A 22461-nucleotide genomic window follows, 5' to 3' on the forward strand; every position below is an offset into this window, starting at 1 on the left:
GTCATTGGATTCTGTGTGTCTCACCAGGAACCCCTGCTTAGCCAGCATGATATAAGACAGAAGAAAGCATGCCCACCCTTTAAAGCAGTGTCTTTACAAAAAAGTCTTCACTGTCCAGAGGTCAGTAAACTGTTGCACCTCCTCCTCTGACCTCTCATGGAAGCCTATGCTTCCCTCCCATTTTCAGTACCTGTAATTTAGACCCTTAGCTACTTGACAGCAAAGACTGTCTTGTTTCCTTCATAGACTCAGCCTGTAGAGGCACTCAAGAAGTGCCCAATGGAATTTGTTGAGAAAGGTTGTCTAGCTATTGCAAAGTTTACCCCCTTCCAATATAAAAACTCTTCCATTTTTAAATTTATTCTTTTTGATATCTTAAAAGACATCTTAGAAAAATACCCCTTCTCAAGAAGAGATACTATGCAACATAATCTGGCCTCTTCTTTGACTGAAGGTCATGACTGGACAATCTCTATATTGATGATGTCCTCAGGAGCGACTGAATAAAGGAAGATAACTTACTCTGACACTAAATGGCTCCACACTTTTGTACAGAATAATTTATGTAATATTCATCCATGTTAGAGGATATTACCATTTTCGCACATGGGAAAGGGAAATTTTATTTTTTAATGTTCCCAGAACTCTGAGAATATAAACATTTACAAATGTTTATCACCAAATTTTCTCCTTGGAAAACATAAATCATGGGTAAAAAAAGTACATCTATTCTAAGTTCAGTTGTGGGGGTTTTATTTTTTGTTTTTGAGCTATACATTATATGCTTTAGAAACAATCACTCTTTGGTTGTAATAAAATGTAAGCAAGTTGATCTTTAAACTTTTTTGGCATCTTGTCTAGACCTCAAGGAAAAATCTGAAGAAACTAAATCTTGACATCATTAGAGCTGGCCATTTTGCATATATATGTTCAAAGGATGTGTGTCCATGATGTACTGGAAACATCATGCTGGTACTTGTTTAAATTTCTTCACAGTCCAGTGTACAGTAGTGCACAGTCCAGTGTACATCCAATGTATGTCCAGTGTACATACAGTATGTACAGTCCAGTGTACTGTGTACAGTGGTGTACAGTTCAGTGTACTGTGTACAGTGGTGTACAGTCCAGTGTACATCCAATATATGTCCAGTGTACATACAGTATGTACAGTCCAGTGTACTGTGTACAGTGGTGTACAGTCCAGTGTACAGTCCAGCACACATCTAGGGCACATCTGATGCATAGTTGGAACACAGGTGGCCACATCTGGACACAATTGGCATACAGCCCAAATGCACATCTGGAACACAGCTGGATACATCTGGAACACAGCTGGAACACATCTGGACTACACCTGGAGCACAGCTGGCACATAGCCCAAGTGCGCATCTGGACTACAGCTGGACACATCTGGACTACAGCTGGAACACAGCTGGACATATCTGGCACATAGCCCAAGTGCACATCTGGAACACAGCTGGATACATCTGGAACACAGCTGGACACATCTGGAACACAGCTGGACACATCTGGACTACAGCTGGGACACAGCTGGACACATCTGGCACACAGCCCAAATGCACATCTGGAACATAGCTGGACACATCTGGAACACAGCTGGACAACAGCTGGCACAAAGCCCAAATGCACATCTGGGACACAGCTGGACACATCTGGTACACAATTCAAATGCACATCTGGACATTTCTGGTGTACAGTCCAGTGTACACTTGGTGTACAGTCCAAGGGCACACCCCACTGTGCAATGCAGTCCAGTGTATGTCCAGTATACACCAGTGTATGTCTGTCTAGTGTATAGTGTACAATTCAGTGTACATCCAGTGTACACCTAGTGTACAGTCCAGTGTCTGTCCAGTGTATAATATATATTAAGTATAGTCCAGTGTACATCCAGTGTACAATCTATACACTCCAGTGTATGTCCAATGTCTTTGTGCCTGTCTTCTCCATATTCACAAAATTCTATGGTTGGTTCTTATAGTCATTCTTTTAAAAAAAAAGGCAATGAACAAGTAGTCAATAGGTTCAAAGAAGGAAGAATAAAAGGAACAAAATTTAAGTGAACTGAAAATTGTATTGCTTGACACCGAATTCAGGTCAGTGATGTGCAAGGGCAAGTTACTTAACTTCTCTGTATATCAGTTTCTCATTTTCTTCAGCTGTTTTGTAAAAATGTTAGCCACCCCTCTTCAGACTTACAGTTTTTAGTAATACTTTCTTGATCTCTCAAGAATGTGAGTGAGTCAAGAAGAGCTGAAGGAAACATGACAGTCCAATGTAATGCGGTATCCTTTATTTCTCTGTTGTCGTCTGATTGGTTGGTGAGATCTGAGTTGTTCTTAATTTGCTCAGCCATTTTTTCCACTGGACTAACTAGCTATCATGTCAATATTTCCATTTCAATGGCTGCTTTAAGGTCTAAAGATGTGGAAAAGGAAGGACTAGTAAACCCATTTGTGAACATGATTCCTGACTGCCATTGGTCCTTCCTCTTCATAGCTTTTTGGGCCAGAGCCCATTTCCCCATTTTAGGGATAAGTCTGGGACAGCAACTTCTGGCAGCCCAGGATCATGTCTCCATCTCAGGATTCTGGGAAATTTTAATATTGCTTACTGACCACCAAAAAGAAGTGCTAAACTCATTGGGCAATAGGCTAAGGTCAAGCCCACCCACACCTATTTGGAAGGCTCTAAAAGAGAGGCATCTGCATCTGCTATCCATGGATGGAGGGGGAACAGACTAGCCATACTGGTTGGTTGGCCCAAAACTCATGGAACTTCTAGGGTTGCTGGTTTCCCCTTCAGAACTCCTGGGCTGACAATGTCTCTCCCTCCTGTGCCTCATGGACAAACCCAGTGTCATTCCTTTATATCCCTTCACTCCAGCTGTTTCAGAACATCACACCTAAAACCTCTTCTGGGACTCAATTTGCTTGTAGCCAAGGGCAGGCATTTTGCAGGCTCACTGGCTGTCAGCAGAAGGAGTCTCCTAGGACTAGAGGCTGTGAGGAGCAGCTCTTTCATCAATCTGCTCTTCATTGAAAGGCTGTACAGAAAGCCGAGTGGCTCAGCCACTCCTGGAAGATCCCTGGGGAAAGCTTCCCACTGTCCACAACTCCCAAGGAAGCCTTTGATGTGAATGGGCAGAATCTTAACATCCCTCTTTACACTCATACAACCACCAGGACCCTCTCTTTGGACATATAGCATCTGCTTCCCAGAATCGATCTTTCCCTTAATTGGTAAAAATTCCAATCTGGTGAGCGAATTGTCGTCTAGATCAACATTCTCTAGGTGACTGTGAACAGCAAAGAATAACCCTGAAATTATGAACAATATTCTGATTTGGGCCGAAGACCAGATGCTGGTTAGACTTTGGGTTCCAGCAGTTACCAGTTTCACTTCTTACTCACTTAGCTCAATCCAGGAGCATTACATTCAGGAATCCTGTCCACACAAGTGTGACATCAGGGATGGGATGAAACACTCTCTGCTTTAAATAACATGTATTTTTATATTTTGACAAATCAATAAAAATCACTACATAGAAAAGGCTATGGCAAAGCTCCATTTATCTCAACAATTGTGTTTCTGGGTCAGCCCTTCTGTACCAAGCACCCATAGTGTAGAGAAGTGCCCCCCTAGTGGCCTGTGGGTTAGAGGCAGTGAGAGGCTCCACCAAAGTGCAAATGCACAGACCTAACCCCCAGTTTTCTCTCCAGCTTATGGAGAGGTTCAGATTATGGTCTTCAGCCACTTTGGTGATGGTGGAGGGAACACTTGTCGAGTAGTCCATCTCTGGAAAACAAAATGCAGTCTCACTAATGTCCATAAGCCCGAGTTATCAAAGATGTTTGCTACCGTGTTGCTTATGATAGCTGAACATTAGGAGCAACTTCAGAGCTCCCAAATAAAGGTCTAATTACATGAATTATGTTATATCAATATATTGAGATTCTATGTCATGTTTACAAAGCAGAATACTACTCAACAGTATAGAAAGATAGTCATAGTGTATTGCTGAATGATAAAAGAAGGCCATAAAACGGTCTGTAAAGTGTGCATATGTATACATACACACAGAAACATATTTTTTTCTATGTGACAGGAAAAAAAATTGAAGAATATGCCATGCCACGAGAGCTTACAGCTGTGAAAATGGTGTAGTTCTATATATTTCTTAATTGAAATATCAGTCAATTCAGTCACTCAGTCGCATCCAACTCTTTGAGACTCCATGGACTGCAGCACACCAGGCTTCCCTGTCCATTACCAACTCCTGGAGTTTGCTTAAACTCATGTCCATCGTGTCGTGATGCCATCACCATCTCATCCTCTGTCATCCCCTTCTCCTGCCTTCAATCTTTCCCATTATCAAAGTCTTATACAGAGAGTTAGTTCTTCGCATCAGGTGGTCAAAATGTTGGAGTTTCAGCTTCAGCATCAGTCCTTCCAATGAATATTTAGGACTGATTTCCTTTAGGATTGACTGGTTGGATCTCCTTGCAGTCCAAGGGACTCTCAAGAGTCTTCTCCAATACCGTAGTTCAAAAGCATCAGTTCTTCATGGCTCAGCCTTCTTTTTATAGTCCAACTCTCACATCCATACATGACTACTGGAAAACCATAGCTTTGACTAGATGGACCTTTGTAGGCAATGTAACTTCTCTGCTTTTTAATACACTTTCTAGGTTCGTCATAGCTTTTCTTCCAAGGAGCAAATATCTTTGAATTTCATGGCTGCAGTCACCATCTGCAGTGATTTTGGAGCCCCCCAAAATAAAGTCTCTCACTGTTTCCATTGTTTCCCTATCTATTTGCCAAGAAGTGATGGGGCCAGATGCCATGATGTTAGTTTTCTGAAGGTTGAGTTTTAAGCCAACTTTTTCACTCTTCTCTTTCACTTTCATCAAGAGGCTCTTTAGTTCTTCACTTTCTGCCATAAGGGTGGTGTCATCTGCATATCTGAGGTTATTGATATTTTTCCTGGCAGTCTTCATTCCAGCTTGTGCTTCATCCAGTGTGGCATTTCACATGATGTACTCTGCATATAAGTTAAATAAGCAGGGTGACAATATACAGCCTTGACATACTCCCTTCCCAATTTGGAACCAGTCTGTTGTTCCATGTCCAGTTCTAACTGTTGCTTCTTGACCTGCATACAGATTTCTCAAGAGGCAGGTCAGGTGGTCTGGTATTCCCAGGTCCTTAAGAATTTTCCACAGTTTGTTGTGATCCACACAGTCAAAGGATTTGGCATAGTCAATAAAGCAAAAGTAGATGTTTTTCTGGAATTCTCTTGCTTTTTCAATGATCCAATGGATGTTGGCAATTTGATCTCTGGTTCCTCTGCCTTTTCTAAATCCAGCTTGAATATCTGGAAGTTCATGGTTCACGTACTATTGAACCCTGGGGCTTGGAGAATTTTGAGCATTGCTTTGCTAGTGTGTGAGATGAGTACAATTGTGTGATAGTTTGAGCATTTTTTGGCATTGCCTTTGTTTGGGATTGGAATGAAAACTGACCTTTTCCAGTCCTGTGGCCACTGCTGAGTTTACCAAATTTGCTGGCCTATTGAGTGTAGCACTTTCACAGCATCATCTTTTAGGATCTGAAAGAGCTCAACTGGAATTCCACCACCTCCACTACCTTTGTTCATAGTGATGCTTCCTAAGGCCCACTTAACTTTGCATTCCAGGATGTCTGGCTCTAGGTTAGTGATCACATCATCGTGATTATCTGGGTCATGATGATCTTTTCTGTATAGTTCTTCTGTGTATTTTTGCCTCCTCTTCTTAACATCTTCTGCTTCTGTTAGGTTCATACTATTTCTGTCCTTTATTGTGCCCATCTTTGCATGAAATGTTCCCTTGGTATCTCTAATTTTCTTGAAGAGATCTCTAGTCTTTCCCATTCTATTGTTTTCCTCTATTTCTTTGCATTGGTCACTAGGAAGGTTTTCTTATCTCTCCTTGCTATTCTTTGGAACTCTGCATTCAGATGGGTATATCTTGCCTTTTCTCCTTTGCCTTTTGCTTCTCTTCTTTTCTCAGCTATTTGTAAGGCCTCCTCAGATAACCATTTTGCCTTTTTGCGTTCCTTTTTTGGGGGATGGTCTTTTAATTGAAGACTTATACTTCTTCTAATTGAAGTATAGGTGATTTACAATATTGTGTTAGTTTCAGGTGTCCAGCATAGTGTTTTTGCAGATTATTCTCCATTCTAGGTTATTATAAGAAGATGGCTCTAAATCCCTGTGTTTATTATTATTGCCTATCTATTTTATACACGATAGTTTGTCATGTTTGTATCTTTATATGTACTTAAACATATTTCCTAAAAATCAGTATTAAATACTAGATAACTTTGCAACCCGATTTAAAAAAATTAAATGGTTGTATTTTCTTCATTCTAAGGCATTTCCTTGTCCTCCAATATTTTAATATTTCTGAAATTGGAGCATGTTTAAAGTCACTGTGTACATTTAACTTAGTGTTTCTTTTAACAACAGCATCTCAGGGTGGTCAATCAATGTCCGTAACTGAGGAAATGTGGTGTTTAAAATGAAATAAACTAGTAGGAGTAACGCGTCTTACTGCCTTGGGCTGTCTCCGAGCTGGTGGGCTCGATGGCCCTGTTGGCATCCTCGTGGAGGGCTCCAAACCAGTCCTTCAGCCGGGAGGCAAGGCTTCTCAGCTCCGTGTCCGTGCAGGCTGGAGAAAAAGCAGATGGAAGAAACATTAAGTCTATGGGCGCTCTTCCTTCAACATGCAATGCTCCAAACAGACCTCTCTCTCCAACCAGGATGTAACTCCTTACCCAATTGGGAAAAGGCCCCAAAGATGTTGCCTTCACAGGTAAAGAGTGTGACAAAGTGAGAGCTGAGACTCCCAGGCAAGCAGCGCTATGCAAACCTGAACGTGGACTGCCTCCGCACTCTGTAAGCAAGCATTGCATACCAGCCTCCAAAAGCCGTCACGGGTCCTTTTGCTAACCAGATCAAACTTGCTATTGCGGTTTGCCAGAGAAGATCACATTTTCCACTGAACTCATGCCAAGAGATAAACACTTAAGGATAGCTAATGCTCTTAGGGAAAGGTAGCCTGGGACATCAAAAGATCCCAGTATAAGCAACTCTCAATTTTGCACTGCTCACATGTGGGTTTGTGACTGTGGCATATTTTGCCGGCCTTTGGACAGATAATGATTTGACTTTCCCTTATGGACAGATGGATGCCTCATCCCTGAAAAGAGTCCTTTTTTGCAGCCCATCTTTAACTAACCAGCTCATGTTTTAGGGTAGGACAGAGAAAATTTAATGAACACTCCTTCTGAGAACAAGAAACTCCAGATGCTGGATGGGTAGATGCAGGCTATCTGATAGTCTCAGCGAGAACTAAGACTGGAGGAGGGGAATTCCCAAAGGAGGGACAGTGGCACAGAGAAGGGAGCTGACTTTGCCTTGCTGCCTGATTTCACCCTAATTCTAGGTCCTGAGAATCCTGACAAAGGGTCCAGGCAGTGGGCCACTAGCAAGAGGCAGAACACCCAGCACTGCATTTAGCAGTTTGCATCGGGAGGGACAGGAATTAGAGACCCAAGGAGAGAAAGTCTCAATAAATCAAAAGTGAAGCCCACCACCGTCACTTTTCCCAAATTCTAAAAGCCAAGCAAGTCACCATTATGACACAGAGCTGCGTTCTGAATGTCTCACGGTGCTGGCCAGACGCAGATGAAGGCTAGAATCTGTCAATGCAGAGGGACCCCAGCGAACACCCAGGCTCTCCACCCGAAGACACACGGGCAGTGGTAAATGACTTGTGGGTCTCACTCAGACTCCCATCCAGCCTTCACTCAGCTGAGGCCATGAGCCCCCATCTGCCCTGCCAAGGGGTGAATCCTCTCCAGAAGACAACAATACTAGGCAGAGCCTCTCTTCCTGTTTACCTCACTGCATTTAGGAGAGCCCCTCTTTCCTGAGCCTGGGGTTCGGTACTTGATGGAGGACACAGCCCAACTTCCTAAACCTCAGGCAGGAAAGGACTGTCTTGCCCTCCACTTGAGGTGAGGTGGTGAGCAGACCCAGGCGAGGTCTATGCAACCTGAGTGTGCTCGTGTCTAGCTGCTGCCTTCCTTCCAGCCAGGAGCCACAGCTGAACTCTGTAAAGCATGGAATGTGTGACCATTGCTTATACCCAGGTCGCTAATGACCTCAAGACAACACCTGGCTTCCAACAACCAGAACACGATTGGATCTGAAAACAGCAGCCAGGAAGCGGCATGGAGGACTGTCTGGAGAGGCAGCAGCGTATTTGAGCTCTGGGATGCCACCGCCTGGTGTGAATCCCAGTGTGACCACTGACTTGCTGGGTGACTCAAACCAGCCACTTAACTCCTCAGCACCTCTGTTTCATCATACCTGTAAACTCAAGGTATTATTATGTGACTATAAAATAGACAAGGTATATAGCATGCTGAGGAAAACACCTGGTATGTAGCAATTACTCAGCATGTGTCAGCTATGATTTTTATTACTTCTACTATTACTTTTATTTTAAAATTGATGATATATAGGTAAGTGTAGAGCAACTGTCACAGCATTCAGAAAACCAGTAAGGCAAATATACTAGCTAAGTTGCTTCAGTCATGTTCAACTCTGCAAAGCCTGTAGACTGCCAGGCTCCTCTGTCCATGGGATTTCCCAGGCAAGAATACTGGAGTGGGTTGCTATTTCCTTCTCCAGGGGATCTTCTCGACCCAGGGATCGAACCTGTGTGTTTACGTCTCCTGCACTAGCAGCAAGGTTCTTTACCACTAGCACCACCTGGGAAGCCCCAAAGACAAATATAGCTAAACACAATTGGCTTTGGCCACACAGCTGGCTTCAGCACACCTCTGTGCTAACCTGGTTTTGGCACACACAGATACCTCTGCTATCCAGTAGAGTTGCCATGAGCCACATGTGACTATTTTCATTTAAATTGATGAAAATGAAATAAAAGTTAAAATTTAATTCTTCATTTGCACCCATCCCATTCCAAGTTGCTCAGTAGTCACATGTGGCTAGTGAATGACTCCATCTGGGACAACACAGATACACAGTATTTCCAGTGTGACAGAACATTGTATAACGGGCACTGGATGAAGCTAGCCACCTTTGGGATTTTCAGCTTTCAAAGGTCCACCATGATATCCTGACATGCAAGTCTGTGCCTCTAGGAGATCACATTCTCACTCAAGCTGGGGACCAGCATCCCACGTTGAGCCACGTGCACAGAAAGGAGGAGGAGGCGGAGCTTGTGCTGACAGTGGTGATGCTCGTCTCTGCCAGGTACCAGTACCAACCCTCAGGAGAAGCCTCTATTAACAACAGCCCCAGTTCAGAGCCTCTGCGGAATACAGAAGGCTCTCTTTTCTAACTTTTTGGACTTTGCACAGCTCTAAACAGGAGAGGCTGTGGTCTGTTTTTCCAAGGAGAATGGGATATAGGTTCCACAGTCAGTCTCGCGTTTGAAAATGGAAAATTAATAGCATCTATTTCTTCCTGATTGCCATGCACACTGTCTATTCTAAATGTTCTTTGAGCAGAGAAAATTGCCAAGTCAACTTGCAAAGGAAATGAATCCCCATCTCACGCTGCAGGATGAATTAGTCAGTCATGTTTAACTAAACCCTGACAGATGTGCAGGTAATCTATATCTTGAGAAGACTGAATTTCCCACTGGCTTCTCAAAGTATGCAGGCTTTGGGTGGCTGATCGAGTCAGGGACTGGAGTCTTGAAGGAGCAAACCTGTCGCTTGGGGACAAGTCCTCAAGCAGGATGGCACTGGCCTAGGTAGAGAGAGATCAGAAGCCGAAATGGAGATAGAAGGCATTCAATTACTGCTCCCTATTCATGCTTAGCGTCCTCAACCGAACAGTCCTTTATAAGAAGCAAGTCAGACACAGTCTGTCTGGGGCCAGATATGTCCCAGAGGAAAGAAATACTCAAAGACGCCGACACACAGAGAGCTATTTGCTCAGATTCGGTATTCTAGCCACAATGGGCTGGCAATGGGAGAAAAGTGCTTGCCTTTTAAGGTGCCTATTATAGCCACTGATAAAGGCAGGAGAGGAGGATTAATGCTCCAGAAGTAGGGGCCCTGATGGGTACCTCCCACACACTCGGTTCCTTCCTTGGGAAAAGACAGTTCTGTGTGGAGAAAACCATAAAGCCACATCCATCTGCCATCTCACACTCTGCCCGGAGGTGGGCCAATCCTCATGATTTCCAGAGGGCTGTCTGGTAGTCTCTCCTGGTAAGAGAAGCAAAGTTCTCAGGCCACCAGCATTCGATCATCAGAGGGGAAAATGCTGCTCTCTTGAGGGAGGATCTGGCCAAGTCATGAAGGCCAGGACCGTGTCCCCATCCCCTGCCGTATTTCCTGAATGGTGGGCGTAGTCAGCGCTCTGCCCTCCACTCTCCATTCTCTTCCCCTTCACCCCTAACCTTCGCTTCAGCTCACTGTTAATTGCTTTCACTCTCCCACTTATCTCTGCCCAGTATCCTCTTCTGCAATCTTTCCATATCTGCCTTCTTATTTCTACAGGTTACTCTCTGCCTTTCTTCCATGATCTCAATCTGTTCAGCATGGCTAGTGTTGGTGGCATCTCTGAGATCGGCTGACCCCCAATCTCTGCTTCCTCCTAGAATCAGAGCGTGACCCTGCCCAGCACTCATATCCGCAGGGCAGACATCCGGGACTGCCTGTCCTGACTCCCACCAAAGTCCCCTGTGTCTTGCTATCTCTGCTGCCAGCCCAGGCACCACTGGGACCTCCCACCAAGACACGGCTCCTAAGTGGTCTCCCTGTCTTGCTCCCCACTTTCCCTTTTCCATCCAGCAGCCAAAGTGATCTTTCCAAAGGGGAGATTTGATTAAGTCACTTTCTCACTTAGCTACTCCAGAGACTCTCAATTGCTTTGCTCAAGCCCACCCAGACTCCTTAATGTGATCCCGGTGGCCTCTGCCTCCAACTCTTTTCACTTCTCCTGGGCCTCCAGGCTCTACGCTGTCTTTTGCACACACTGTTCCGGTGGAGCACGTTTCTTCTCTTTGTCTCGCTAATGCTTATCTTCTGTCAGATCTCTGCTTTAAAGCACACCTGTAACTTCCAGCTCAGTGTCCATCTCCCCTTCTAAATCATAGCAACATAAAACACGCCTCGAGGCTGGTTCGCCCCAAGGTTCAGCTCTTGGAGTCCAGCACCTAATGCAGTCGGTTCCTGGCATAAAGAATGCTCCCAATGCATACTTATTAACTGGGCATAACAGTGCTCTTGCTGCCTTCTGTAAACTTCCATCCATCCATCTGCAAGATGGTCTAATAAAGCTTTGCTCGTAGCATTACCACATGGAGTAAGATGAGACAGTATCAGTAAAACCTACCTCACAGCTACTGGCTTACAATGGGGACTTGATAAATTTATGTTCCTCTTCCCATCTCCCAGTTGTCTCCATAATATGTTAGAATTTTATTGTTACGCTTTTCATAAAAGCCCGAAGAGATGCCTGGGATATAAAGAATGACATCTCTCCTTCACTTATTTTGTATGTGGGTCAGTACAAGTCCAGGAGATTCGGGTTGTAATAGATGCCTCCTTCTTCCAGGTGGCAAAGTTACATGAGGGGAGGCGGTGTCTGATTTCCCCCCACACCTCCATTCTCGGCACTTACCATAGGGATAGAGACATAATCGTTGTTCAGAATATACGCACTGAAACAAACAGTGGGCGCAGGGGTTACAAACTCCCCAAGTCAAATCGTCATCAGGTGGCAGGGACAGGATTTGGATCTCAGCTGTCTCCTTGCTGGGCTGCCCCTGGGTCCTGGACCAGCTTTCTGGATTGACTGGGCTTGTGGATAGCCAGTACTAACAGGCAATTAATATTGCCTGTCCATGCTGTGCGTGGAAAAAAAATCGAAACCCCAGGCCCTCACAGGTAAAGGAGGCTCTACCAGCGGTGCCAGGAGGCAGCTCGCCGAGCAGCAGAGGATGCAGAGCACCATCGGGCTTTACTGTGAGAACAGTTGTCTAGCCTGCTGCCTTCCTGTTACACTCCCAGGAGCATCTATCATCTATGCAGCCACCCGGGCTTCATTAGAGAAATGGAGAGGGCCGCTACATTATTGCAAATGTGCAGGCAGACAGCTCCCTCCCCCAGGAAAGCGCAGCACTCAGGCAGAGAAGGGCCCAGGTAATTTGGTGTTCTCCCAGCAGACCTGCCCTGTCTGTTTGGAAAATATGAACGAAATGCAATAAGCAAGTGTAAATAAGGCGCACGCAGCCTCTGTGGATGGTATACAGCCCTGGGAAGAAAATGTGATGGCTTTTTCTACCTGGGCACTTTCCCCCCTCCACAAGGCCTGGGGCTTTAAGCGGGTATGAAGCCTGTGGGCTGTGAATGCAGACCATGTTCAAACAAAGCTGGGAGTAAGTACATCTGATGGCTCAGTGGATGGGAGGGAGACGGGGCACTGTGGCCAACAGCATCGGGCAGAAAGTGGTGATGAGGTCGTGTAGCCCTGGTAGGGTCACGAGAGAGGAAGGGGTGCTCTGATCTATGAGTATTTACCTGTGGAGAGGTTAGTCGAGCTGAGCACTGCTGGGGGAGAGAGGATTGCTTCTTCACTGAATGAGTGTCAGTAGCCTGGCCCTGCCCACCCCCATCACCGCTTCACTCCTTCTTCCCTGACTCCTCTGTCTTCCTTCAGACAAAGTCAAAAGCTAGTGAGGAAGTTTCAAGATACGTCATGTCCAGGGAAGAGACAGGAGCTGGGAAACTCCTGCTCCTTTGAAAAATGCTCCCAAGGGTGATGACTAGTATTTCAAGCTGATCTCAGCTGATTGTTGACTTTGGGGACCAAATGACATGCTACTTATACCAAGCCCTCTTAGAGGATTAGAAAAGAGGAAGATAAGGAAACAATCTGAAGCATAAACATATATGAGACGATGTGAAAAATAAAGGTGGGGACAGACTGTGGACATTCTGTATTTAGAGCTACAGTGTTAATACCTAAAAGATAGAGTGTCTATGTCTGTGTGTTACAAATCCTAACTGAAGGCCACATTGGAACACCCAGTTGGGGATGTTTGAAAATGGCAAATCTGACACACAACAATTTTAGGGTATCTATTAACCTCTGCTAGGGAACCAATTACTGGTATGCTCTCAAAACTCAGGAAATCTTGCAACTAAAGAACCAAATGAGAAAGCCACCCCTCCTGCAGAAGGACCCTCCCTGCCCGACCCTAGCCTTGCCAATGCTTAGTTCAGGGTGCTGGAAGAAGCTAATATGAAAACAGCCAGAATGTAATTTAAACTTCGGTGCCTCTGAAGGTAATTAAAGAGTTGGGCTGGACTGGAGTTATCTCTGGAGCAGACCAGCAGGCCTCTCAGAAATGGAGACCCAGTGCCGGCCCTTTCAAACTCATCTCCTTCAGCCCTCCTAGGTGCTGTTTGTGCATAATTACTTAATCAGAGCAGCGGTGGATAGATGCACTCAGATTGTTTGCAATTAGCATCTTCTCTAAAAGGCCTTCTTCAGGGCAGAATTAGATGCTGAGCTGGACTGACACCAGGATGCCTTCCTGAACTACCTTGTGTTGGGTTTAGCCTCCTCTTTCTACCCTGACATCCTCATGCTGCTGGGAGCCTTCAGTTACATGTAGTCCTCTCCTCCCCAATGGGGACTGGGTCCCTCATGCTGTTGAATATCCAGCAAGCCGCAAGTGCACCAGTGCTGGCAGGGGGAGTGTGCAAGGACCACTGAAGAGGGGGTGCTGCACTCCACGGGAGTGAGAAAGACAGGAAGGAAGAGCTACAATTGCTCCTTGGACTACAATTTTGGGGTGCTGATCAACTGGAACTGACATAGGTGAGGGTTGATTCTGCTTAGTATGGTTTTAGGAACAATAACCAGTCATTCTGCTTTAAAAGAATCCTGGGGAGGCAGGAGAGAGTAACTCGGCTCTGGAGGATGACAGCCCTGGGCTCTGATGCCATCCTAGCTGAGACTGGACAGGGGCTTTCCCAATGGTCAGTTTCCTCGTGTGCAGAATGGAGGTGATGACAGGACAAGTTTGCAGCATTATGGGAGGATTTGGCTAGAATAGACTTAAGTGTTCAGCACTGTGAAACCATTGGCTCTGAGATTATTTGTGTCTGTGAATCCACCAAATGTAAAAGGATGGGACTCCAGATCATGAGCATGGTATTTTCACATGAAATGATCCCTGAAGCCAGCTAGTAAGCTAAGATTCTTCTCTGCTGTTTCTCAGAGGTTAGCCAACATCTCCAAGGCCCTACAAGCCCAAGTCTCCTGACTCGACATTCACTTGATCTACTCACATACCACCACCCCAGATGCCTGCACCTGGGGGCACTCCGGCCCCATATGCAAGGGAGACCTTCTTCCCCAAGTTAAAGACCATGCACCTGAAACAAAGGTCAGAACCACACTCCCTACCCTGAATACAAACAGGAGTATAGCACTGCATTAAGAGTTCAAGATTCTACATACAGATCATCAAAAGGCACATGAAAAGATGCTCAGCATCACTTAATTATTAGAGAAATGAATATCAAAACTACAGTGTGGAGGTACCAGTCAGAATGGCCACCATTAAAAAGTCAACAAATAACAAATGCTGGGGAGAGTGGGCAGAAAAGGGAACCCTCCTACACTACTGGTGTGAATGTAAATTGGTACAGCCACTCTGGAGAACAAGCATGGAGGTTCTTTGTTGTTGCTGTTGTTGTTGAGTTACTGTCATATCTTGACTCTTTTTGTGACCCCATGGACTGTAGCCCACCAGGCTCCTCTATCCATGGGACTTCCCAGGCAAGAATTCTGGAGTGGGTTGCCATTTCCCTATTCAGAGGATCTTCCCAACCCAGGGATCAAACCTGTGCCTCCTGCATTGACAGGTGAATTTTCTTTTTCTTTTTTTTTTTTTTTTTACCACTGAGCCACCATATGGAGGTTCCTTAAAAAACTAAAAACAGAACCATCATATGATCTAGCAATCTCAGTTCTGGGCATATATCCAGACAAAACTATAATTTGAAAAGATACATGTACCCCTATGTTCATAATAGCACTGTTTACAATAGTCAAGACAAGAAACCTAAATGTCTATCAATAGATGAATGCATAAAGAAGATGTGATATACATATACACACACACATATATATATGTGTGTGTGTGTGTGTATACGTGTGTATATATATATATATATAGAAAGAGAGAGACTTGAATTTAAACAAACTCTGGGAGATAGTGTAGGACAGGGAATCCTGGTGTGCTGCAGTCCATGGGGTTGCAAAGAATCAGATACGACCTAGCAACTGAACAACATATAAATATATAATGGAATATTATTCAGCCATCAAAAGAATGTAATGCCATTTGCAGCAACATGGATGGACCTAGAGAGTATCATACTAAGTGAAGTAAGTCAGAAAGAGAAAGACAAATAACATATGATATCAATTATATGTGGAAATATGTGGGAAAATATGACACAAATCAACATATCTACAAAACAAAAACAGATGCACAGATATACAGAACAGACTTGTGGTTGCCAAGGAGAGGGAGGATACAGGTGGGAAGGATTGGGAGTTTAGCAGATGCAAGTAATTATTATATATAGGATGGATAAACAACAAGGTCCTATTGTATAACACAGAGAACTATATCCAAATTACTGTTACAATATACTATGACAATATAATGGAAAAGAATATGAAAAACAATATGCTGCTGCTGCTAAGTCACTTCAGTCGTGTCCAACTCTGTGCGACCCCACAGACAGCAGCCCACCAGGCTCCCCCATCCCTGGGATTCTCCAGGCAAGAACACAGGAGTGGGTTGCCATTTCCTTCTCCAATGTATGAAAGTGAAGTCGCTCAGTCATGTCCAACTCTTCGCGACCCCATGGACTGTAACCTACCAGGCTCCTCCATCCATGGGATTTTCCAGGCAAGAGTACTGGAGTGGGCTGCCATTTCCTTCTCCAAAAAACAATATAATATATTAATATAATTAATATATTAAGTATAATATATATAAAAGAATATGAATATATATTTACATGACTGAGTTACTCTGCTATACAGAAGAAATTAACACAACCCCTGTAAATCAAATGTACTTCAATGAATTAAAAAAATTTAAGTTCAAACTTCTAGATCCATCAGCCCTTAATTGAACACCAGCTCTCAGTTTACAAGTGGTTGCTTTTCACATATCACTGCTCTTCTCCAAGCCTCAGGTTTTTCATCTGTAAAATGGTGATATTAACAGTCTCAACCTCATGGGGTTATGGTAGGGATTGACTGTGAAGATGAAGCAGGCAACCTCAATATCTTCCCTTCTGAGGAACTTCAGGGGCTGGCTGCACTTACCCTTGAGAGCTAAGAGATATGCTGCCAGCCATAGCAGTTTTAATGACAGAAAATAAAATTGGGTAGATAGCAAAGTGAATCAGTTATACCTCACTGTAAATCAACTATATTCCAATAAAAATTTTTAAAAAGAAAAAACACAATTGGGGCTTCTTGTGGGGATTTTATTTTTTTTAATTGTTTGTTTTGATTGAAGGCTAATTACTTTACAATATTGTAGTGGTTTCTGCCATACATTGACATGAATCAGCCATGGGTGTACATGTGTTCCCCATCCTGAACGCCCCTCCCACCTCCCTCCCCATCCCATCCCTCAGGGTCATCACAGTGCACCAGTCCTGAGTTCCCTGTCTCATGCATCAAACCAGGACTGGCGACCTATTTCACATATGATAATATACATGTTTCAATGCTATTCTCTCAAATCATCCCACCCTTGCCTTCTCCCACAGAGTCCAAAAGTCTATTCTTTACCTCTGTATCTCTTTTGCTGTCTCGCATATAAGGTCATCTTTACCATCTTTCTAAATTCCATATATATGTGTTAATATACTGTATTGGTGTTTTTATTTCTGACTTACCTCACTATGTATAATAGGCTTCAGTTTCATCCACCTCATTAGAACTGATTCAAATGCATTCTTTTTAATGGCTGAGTAATATTCCATTGTGTATATGTACCACAGCTTTCTTATCCATTCGTCTGCCAATGGACATCTAGGTTTGCTTCCATGTCCTGGCTATTGTAAACAGTGCTGCAATGAACACTGGGGTACACACGTCTCTTTTAATTCTGCTTTCTTTGGTGTGTATGCCCAGCAGTGGGATTGCTGGGTCATATGGCAGTTCTATTTACAGTTTTTTAAGGAATCTCCACACTGTTCTCCATAGTGTCTGTACTAGTTTACATTCCCACCAACAGTGTAAGAGGGTTCCCTTTCCTCCACACCCTATCCAGAATTTATTGCTTGTAGACTTTTGGATAGCAGCCATTCTGATTGGCGTGTACCTCACTGAGGTTTTGATTTGCATTTCTCTGATAATGGGTGGTGTTGAGCATCTTTTCATGTGTTTGTTAGCCATCTGTATGTCTTCTTTGGAGAAATGTCTGTTTATTTCTTTGGCCCATTTTTTGATTGGGTCATTTATTTTTCTGGAATTGAGCTGCAGGAGTTGCTTGTATATTTTTGAGATTAATTCTTTGTCAGTTGCTTCATTTGCTATTATTTTCTCCCATTCTGAGGGGATTTTAAAAGCATACAGAAGGTGAATTCCCATTTCTAATTGGAGATCATCTCAAAGAATTGAGCGAGGTTGTGCCTGCTCAAATTAAATTGCATTATTACATGTAATTCCAGTTTTTACTTTTCAGTGCCTAAAACATCGCTATATATGCATGTTTCTCTTATCCTTAGAGGATGCATCATTTTGTGTAAAAACAAGCATGAGCAAAGGAATTAGGGCTCCATTATTCAGGAGCTTGCTAATAAAGTCCTTCTTAAAAAGCAATCTTTGAAAGAACTTAAAATACATTAAACTGGGAGGAAGATGAGTTAAACCAATTAGTGGTACAACCTACAAGAAAAGACAGATAGATTTCCCTATTAAACCCATTACTGTTCTCAGTAACCAGATTTGAGGAGACTTTAATGTTTCTCTTGATTCTAATGATAATCCTTCATCTGGAAAAAGAAATACATTCGGAACTTGCACAGCATTTGTAAATGTGCGTTAGTGGAGTAGCACTTATAATAATAATCTGGAGCAGGGAGGTTAGCTTGATGAAATAAGCTTTTAAAACTTCTGATAAAAATCCACAGATTTTCCATACTCCAGGGCAAAACAAAATGTTATATATGTAAAATATTGGCTAAAAATTGCTAACTCTGGCTTTAATTGTGTTTGTCAGGCAGTAGGTAAGCATTTCCCTACACGGGAAACCTAGAATAGATGAGCAGTAGTGCAGAAAATAGCAGTTTTAAGGAAGGATTTCATAGCCAACCACATTTTCCAGGTCCTCAACTAATAAAGACTAAACTGGAAAAAATCATGTTCTCACCTAAAATGAGATATGGCAGAGCCCTGGGAACAAGGCAGGGATGTGGAGGGTCAGTCCGTGCCTGGCTCATTTCACTGCAGAGAAGCAGACTTGGTGCCTGCAAGTCACTTTGTGTTTTATTAATGTCTGAGCTCAAATGGCTGGTGGCAGTCAGGGAAGGCTTCCAGGAAGAGGCAGGACTAGAGCCAAGGCTCGTGTGCAGGGGCGACTTGGAAAAGAAGACATTCCAAGCAAGTCTTAGAAATAATGAGGAAGCCAACTGGAATGAAGTGACTATTTAATTTTTACAGCTGATTTATATTTAAATTAGCTCTACTCAAGCACACCAACTTGAGCATAATTTGCTCTAATTCTAAATAATAAACATATACAAAAATCAAACATATAAATGTATGTATATATAAAATCTCCTGTAGATATGTGTAGAGACAGTCCATTATTTTACACATTATATAAGTGTTTACATGCATTTCAAGGACCCTTTTCTGACCAGGTGAACACTGACTATTCAAGGACTGATACACAAGCCTATATCTGCAAGAGGTTTTAGTAACAGAAAACATATTTTTTAGGGTACATATAAGAAGAATCTCCTTTCCTAACTGGAGATTTGTGTCCAGTGTAACCTGTTCAAATTCAAGGTGCAAATTCGGGCATTTTTAAACAATTTAAGGTTCTGTGTTTTTCAATCCCTAAAGCACCAATACATGCATGTATGTTTTTACCTTAAATACAACATAAACTTTGTTGTTTAACAGGATAGGAAGCAACAGAAGATTGGCAGAAGACCATGACTGCCAAGCTTGGGATGGAGAGGTGATGCTGATGGCCTAGGATGTATATGAAACCTACCACCCTCTTCTCATGACAAAGGTCCAGAAGTACCTCCAGGGGTGCTGGAGTCTAGGGTGAGAGGGTAGAGGATGGAGCTGGAACTTAAAACTCCCAATGGTAACTGAGGTCAGGACAGAATGGTCATGGATGTGCCTGGAGCAGATGCAGCCTGGCATCTTCACTTTCATGCTTCTGGTGGACAAGCTGATAGAGGATGAGGATAAATTAAGCAAGGTCTGGAGAAGAACTGCCTTCTGGAACCATATAGGGTGTCTTAAGCTATTCTAAGTCCTGCCAGGTTCAGTGCAAAACTCACTGTTCTCTTCACCCTTGAGGTTATACAGTTCACTCTAAATTTGTCTCCACTGTACTCTGGTAAACTTAGGCCAGAAATGAGTATAGCTACTTGACATGATAAGATGGTATCCAGCCTCAAGGGACTTTCTTTGGACTCACAGAGGGCCTTCCGACTGGCAAAAAGATGAAATAGTAGCTATTATTATTTTTGTTTCTATAAATATTTCTATATTTGGTCACAATAGACTGTTTAGAGATTTGATACCTAGCAAGGCATAGCTAGCAACTTCCTATTTCCCCTCCTAAATATCATAATAAACAAAGTATGTAAATCCGTGGCTGATTCATGTCAATGTATGGCAAAAACTACTACAATATTGTAAAGTAATTAGCCTTCAACTAATAAAAATAAATGGGAAAAAAAAAAAAGTAAACAGAAAAAAAAAGTTATAAATTCCATTTTCAGTAAAACTAGAAAAGAGATATCATCCATAGTTTTAAACAATATAGCAGAAACCACCCAGATGGAAGTAAAATGTCCAGGTAGGCAAGTAAAAAATATCAAAAATATGTTTCTGATATGTGGACTCCTCCTGAGGTGATAGATCGACATTTCCTGCTCAGCAAGAACTAAGGGACCTGAAGAAAGGATGGGGCACAGATCAAGCAGATGCTACACAGGTAGAAAAATGAGTAAGAAAGCAGGAAAAGAGTGTCGTGGCCTAGGGGCAGCAGGTCTCAGAAAATGCTCACAGCATTATTCTTTCTGTTGGTAAGAAGCACTCCAAAGTGTGACTTTGGTACAGCAAGAACAGTGGAGACAGCTGATGAGAAAAACCCTCTTAGGGCTCATCTATTTCAGAGTAACAAAAAGAAGCACAGAGCAGCCATCTTAGCAGGAAGCCATCTATCACTGGTGACACTGAAGTGAGTGCTTTTGGATTGTGGGGCTATAGAATCAACAGGTTGCACCCCCTTCATCCCTAGGACTCCCTTTTGAACAGGTAAGCCATGAAACTCTTAACTTATTCTAATAATATTTTTTAAAGATACTGACATGTAGATATTGTTGTTCAGTCACTGATTGGCGTCTGACTCTTTGCTACCCCATGGACTGCAGCACACCAGGATTCCCTGTCCTTCACCATCTTCTGGAGCTTGGTCAAACTCATGTCCATTGAGTCAATGATGCCATCCAACCATCACATCCTCTTTTCCTCCTGCCTTCTATCTTTCCAAGCATCAGGGTCTTTCCCAATGAGTCAGCTCTTTGCATCTTGTGGCTAAAGTGCTGGAGCTTCAGCTTCAGCATCAGTCTTTCCAGTGAATATTCAGGATTAATTTCCTTTACGATTGACTGGTTTGATCTCCATGCAGTCCACTCCATCTCTTCTCCAACACCATGGTTTGAAAGCATTAAATTTTCAGCTCTCACATTCATATATGACTACTGGCAAAAATGTAGCTTTGACTATACTTTGACTATACTTTGTCAGCAAAGTAATGTCTCTGCTTTTTAATACACTGTCTAGGTTTGTGATAGCTTTTCTTCCAAGGAGCAAGAAGAGTCTTAATTACATTGCTGCAGTCACCGTCCGCCATGACTTTGGAGCCCAATAAAATAGTCTTTCACTGTTTCCCCATCTATATGCCATGAAGTGATGGGAGTGGATGCCATGATCTTTATTTTTTGAATGTTGTTTTAAACCAGTTTTTTCACCTTCATCAAGAGGCTCTTTCATTCATCTGTGCTTTCTGCCATAAGGGTGGTGTCACCTGCATATCTGAGGTTATTGATATTTATCCCAGCATCTTGATTTCAGCTTGTGCTTCCTCCAGACCAACATTTCTCCTGATGTACTCTTCATATAAGCTAAATAAGCGGAGTGACAATATATAGCCTTGATGTACTCTTTTCCCAGTTTCGAACCAGTCCATTGTTTTCTGTCTGGTTCCAATTGTTGCTTTTTGACCTGCATACAGGTTTCTCAGGAGGCAGGTAAGGGGGTCTGGTATTCCTATCTCTTGAAGAATTTTCCATAGTTTGTTGTGATTCAAAGTCAAATGTTTTAGTGTACTCAATGAAGCAGAAGTAGATGTTTTCTAGAATTTGGTTTTTCTATTTGAAATTTGAATTTCTATTGCTTTTTCTAAGATCCAGCGGATTTTGGCAATTTGACCTCTGGTTCCTCTGCCTTTTCTAAATCCAGCTTGTACATCTGGAATTTCTTGATTCATGTACTATTGAAGCCTAGCTTGGAGGATTTTGAGCATGACCTTGCTAACATGTGAAATGAGCACAATTGTATGGAAGTTTCAACATTCTTTGGCATTGCCCTTCTTTAGGATTGGAATGAAAACTGACCTTTTCCAGTTCTGCGGCCAGTACTGAGTTTCCCAAATTTGCTGACATATTGAGTGCAACACTTTCACAGCATCATCTTTTAGGATTTGAAATAGCTCAGCTGGAATTCTATCACCTCCACTAGCTTTGTTTGTAGTAATGCTTCCTAAGGCCCACTTGACTTCACTCTCCAGAATGTCCGGCTGTAAGTGAATGATCACACCATTATGGTTATCCAGGTCATGAAGATCTTTTTTGTATAGTTCTTCTATGTATTCTTGTATTCTTGCCACCTCTTCTTAATATCTTCTGCTTCTGTTAGGTCCATGCCATTTCTGTCCTTTATCAAACCCATCTTTGCATGAAATGTTCCCTTGGTATCTCTAATTTTCTTGAAGAGATCTCTAGTCTTTCCCATTCTATTGTTTTCTCATATTTCTTTGCATTGTT

The 22461-nt window shown here is 42.9% G+C and overlaps 1 protein-coding gene across 1 annotated transcript in view; it reads right to left on the reverse strand.

Annotated features, from left to right (window-relative positions):
* The window catches only part of SPOCK1 (SPARC (osteonectin), cwcv and kazal like domains proteoglycan 1), a 564419-nt gene that overhangs the window by 25790 nt on the left and 516168 nt on the right, over nucleotides 1-22461 (reverse strand). Inside the window, exon 7 of the mRNA XM_065918592.1 lies at nucleotides 6618-6734. Within this exon, the coding sequence (XP_065774664.1) occupies nucleotides 6618-6734 (117 nt within the window). The remainder of the gene's footprint in view (nucleotides 1-6617; nucleotides 6735-22461) is intronic.

This window comes from Muntiacus reevesi, chromosome 1 (assembly GCF_963930625.1).
Source record: "Muntiacus reevesi chromosome 1, mMunRee1.1, whole genome shotgun sequence".
In the NCBI taxonomy this organism is placed as follows: domain Eukaryota; kingdom Metazoa; phylum Chordata; class Mammalia; order Artiodactyla; family Cervidae; genus Muntiacus; species Muntiacus reevesi.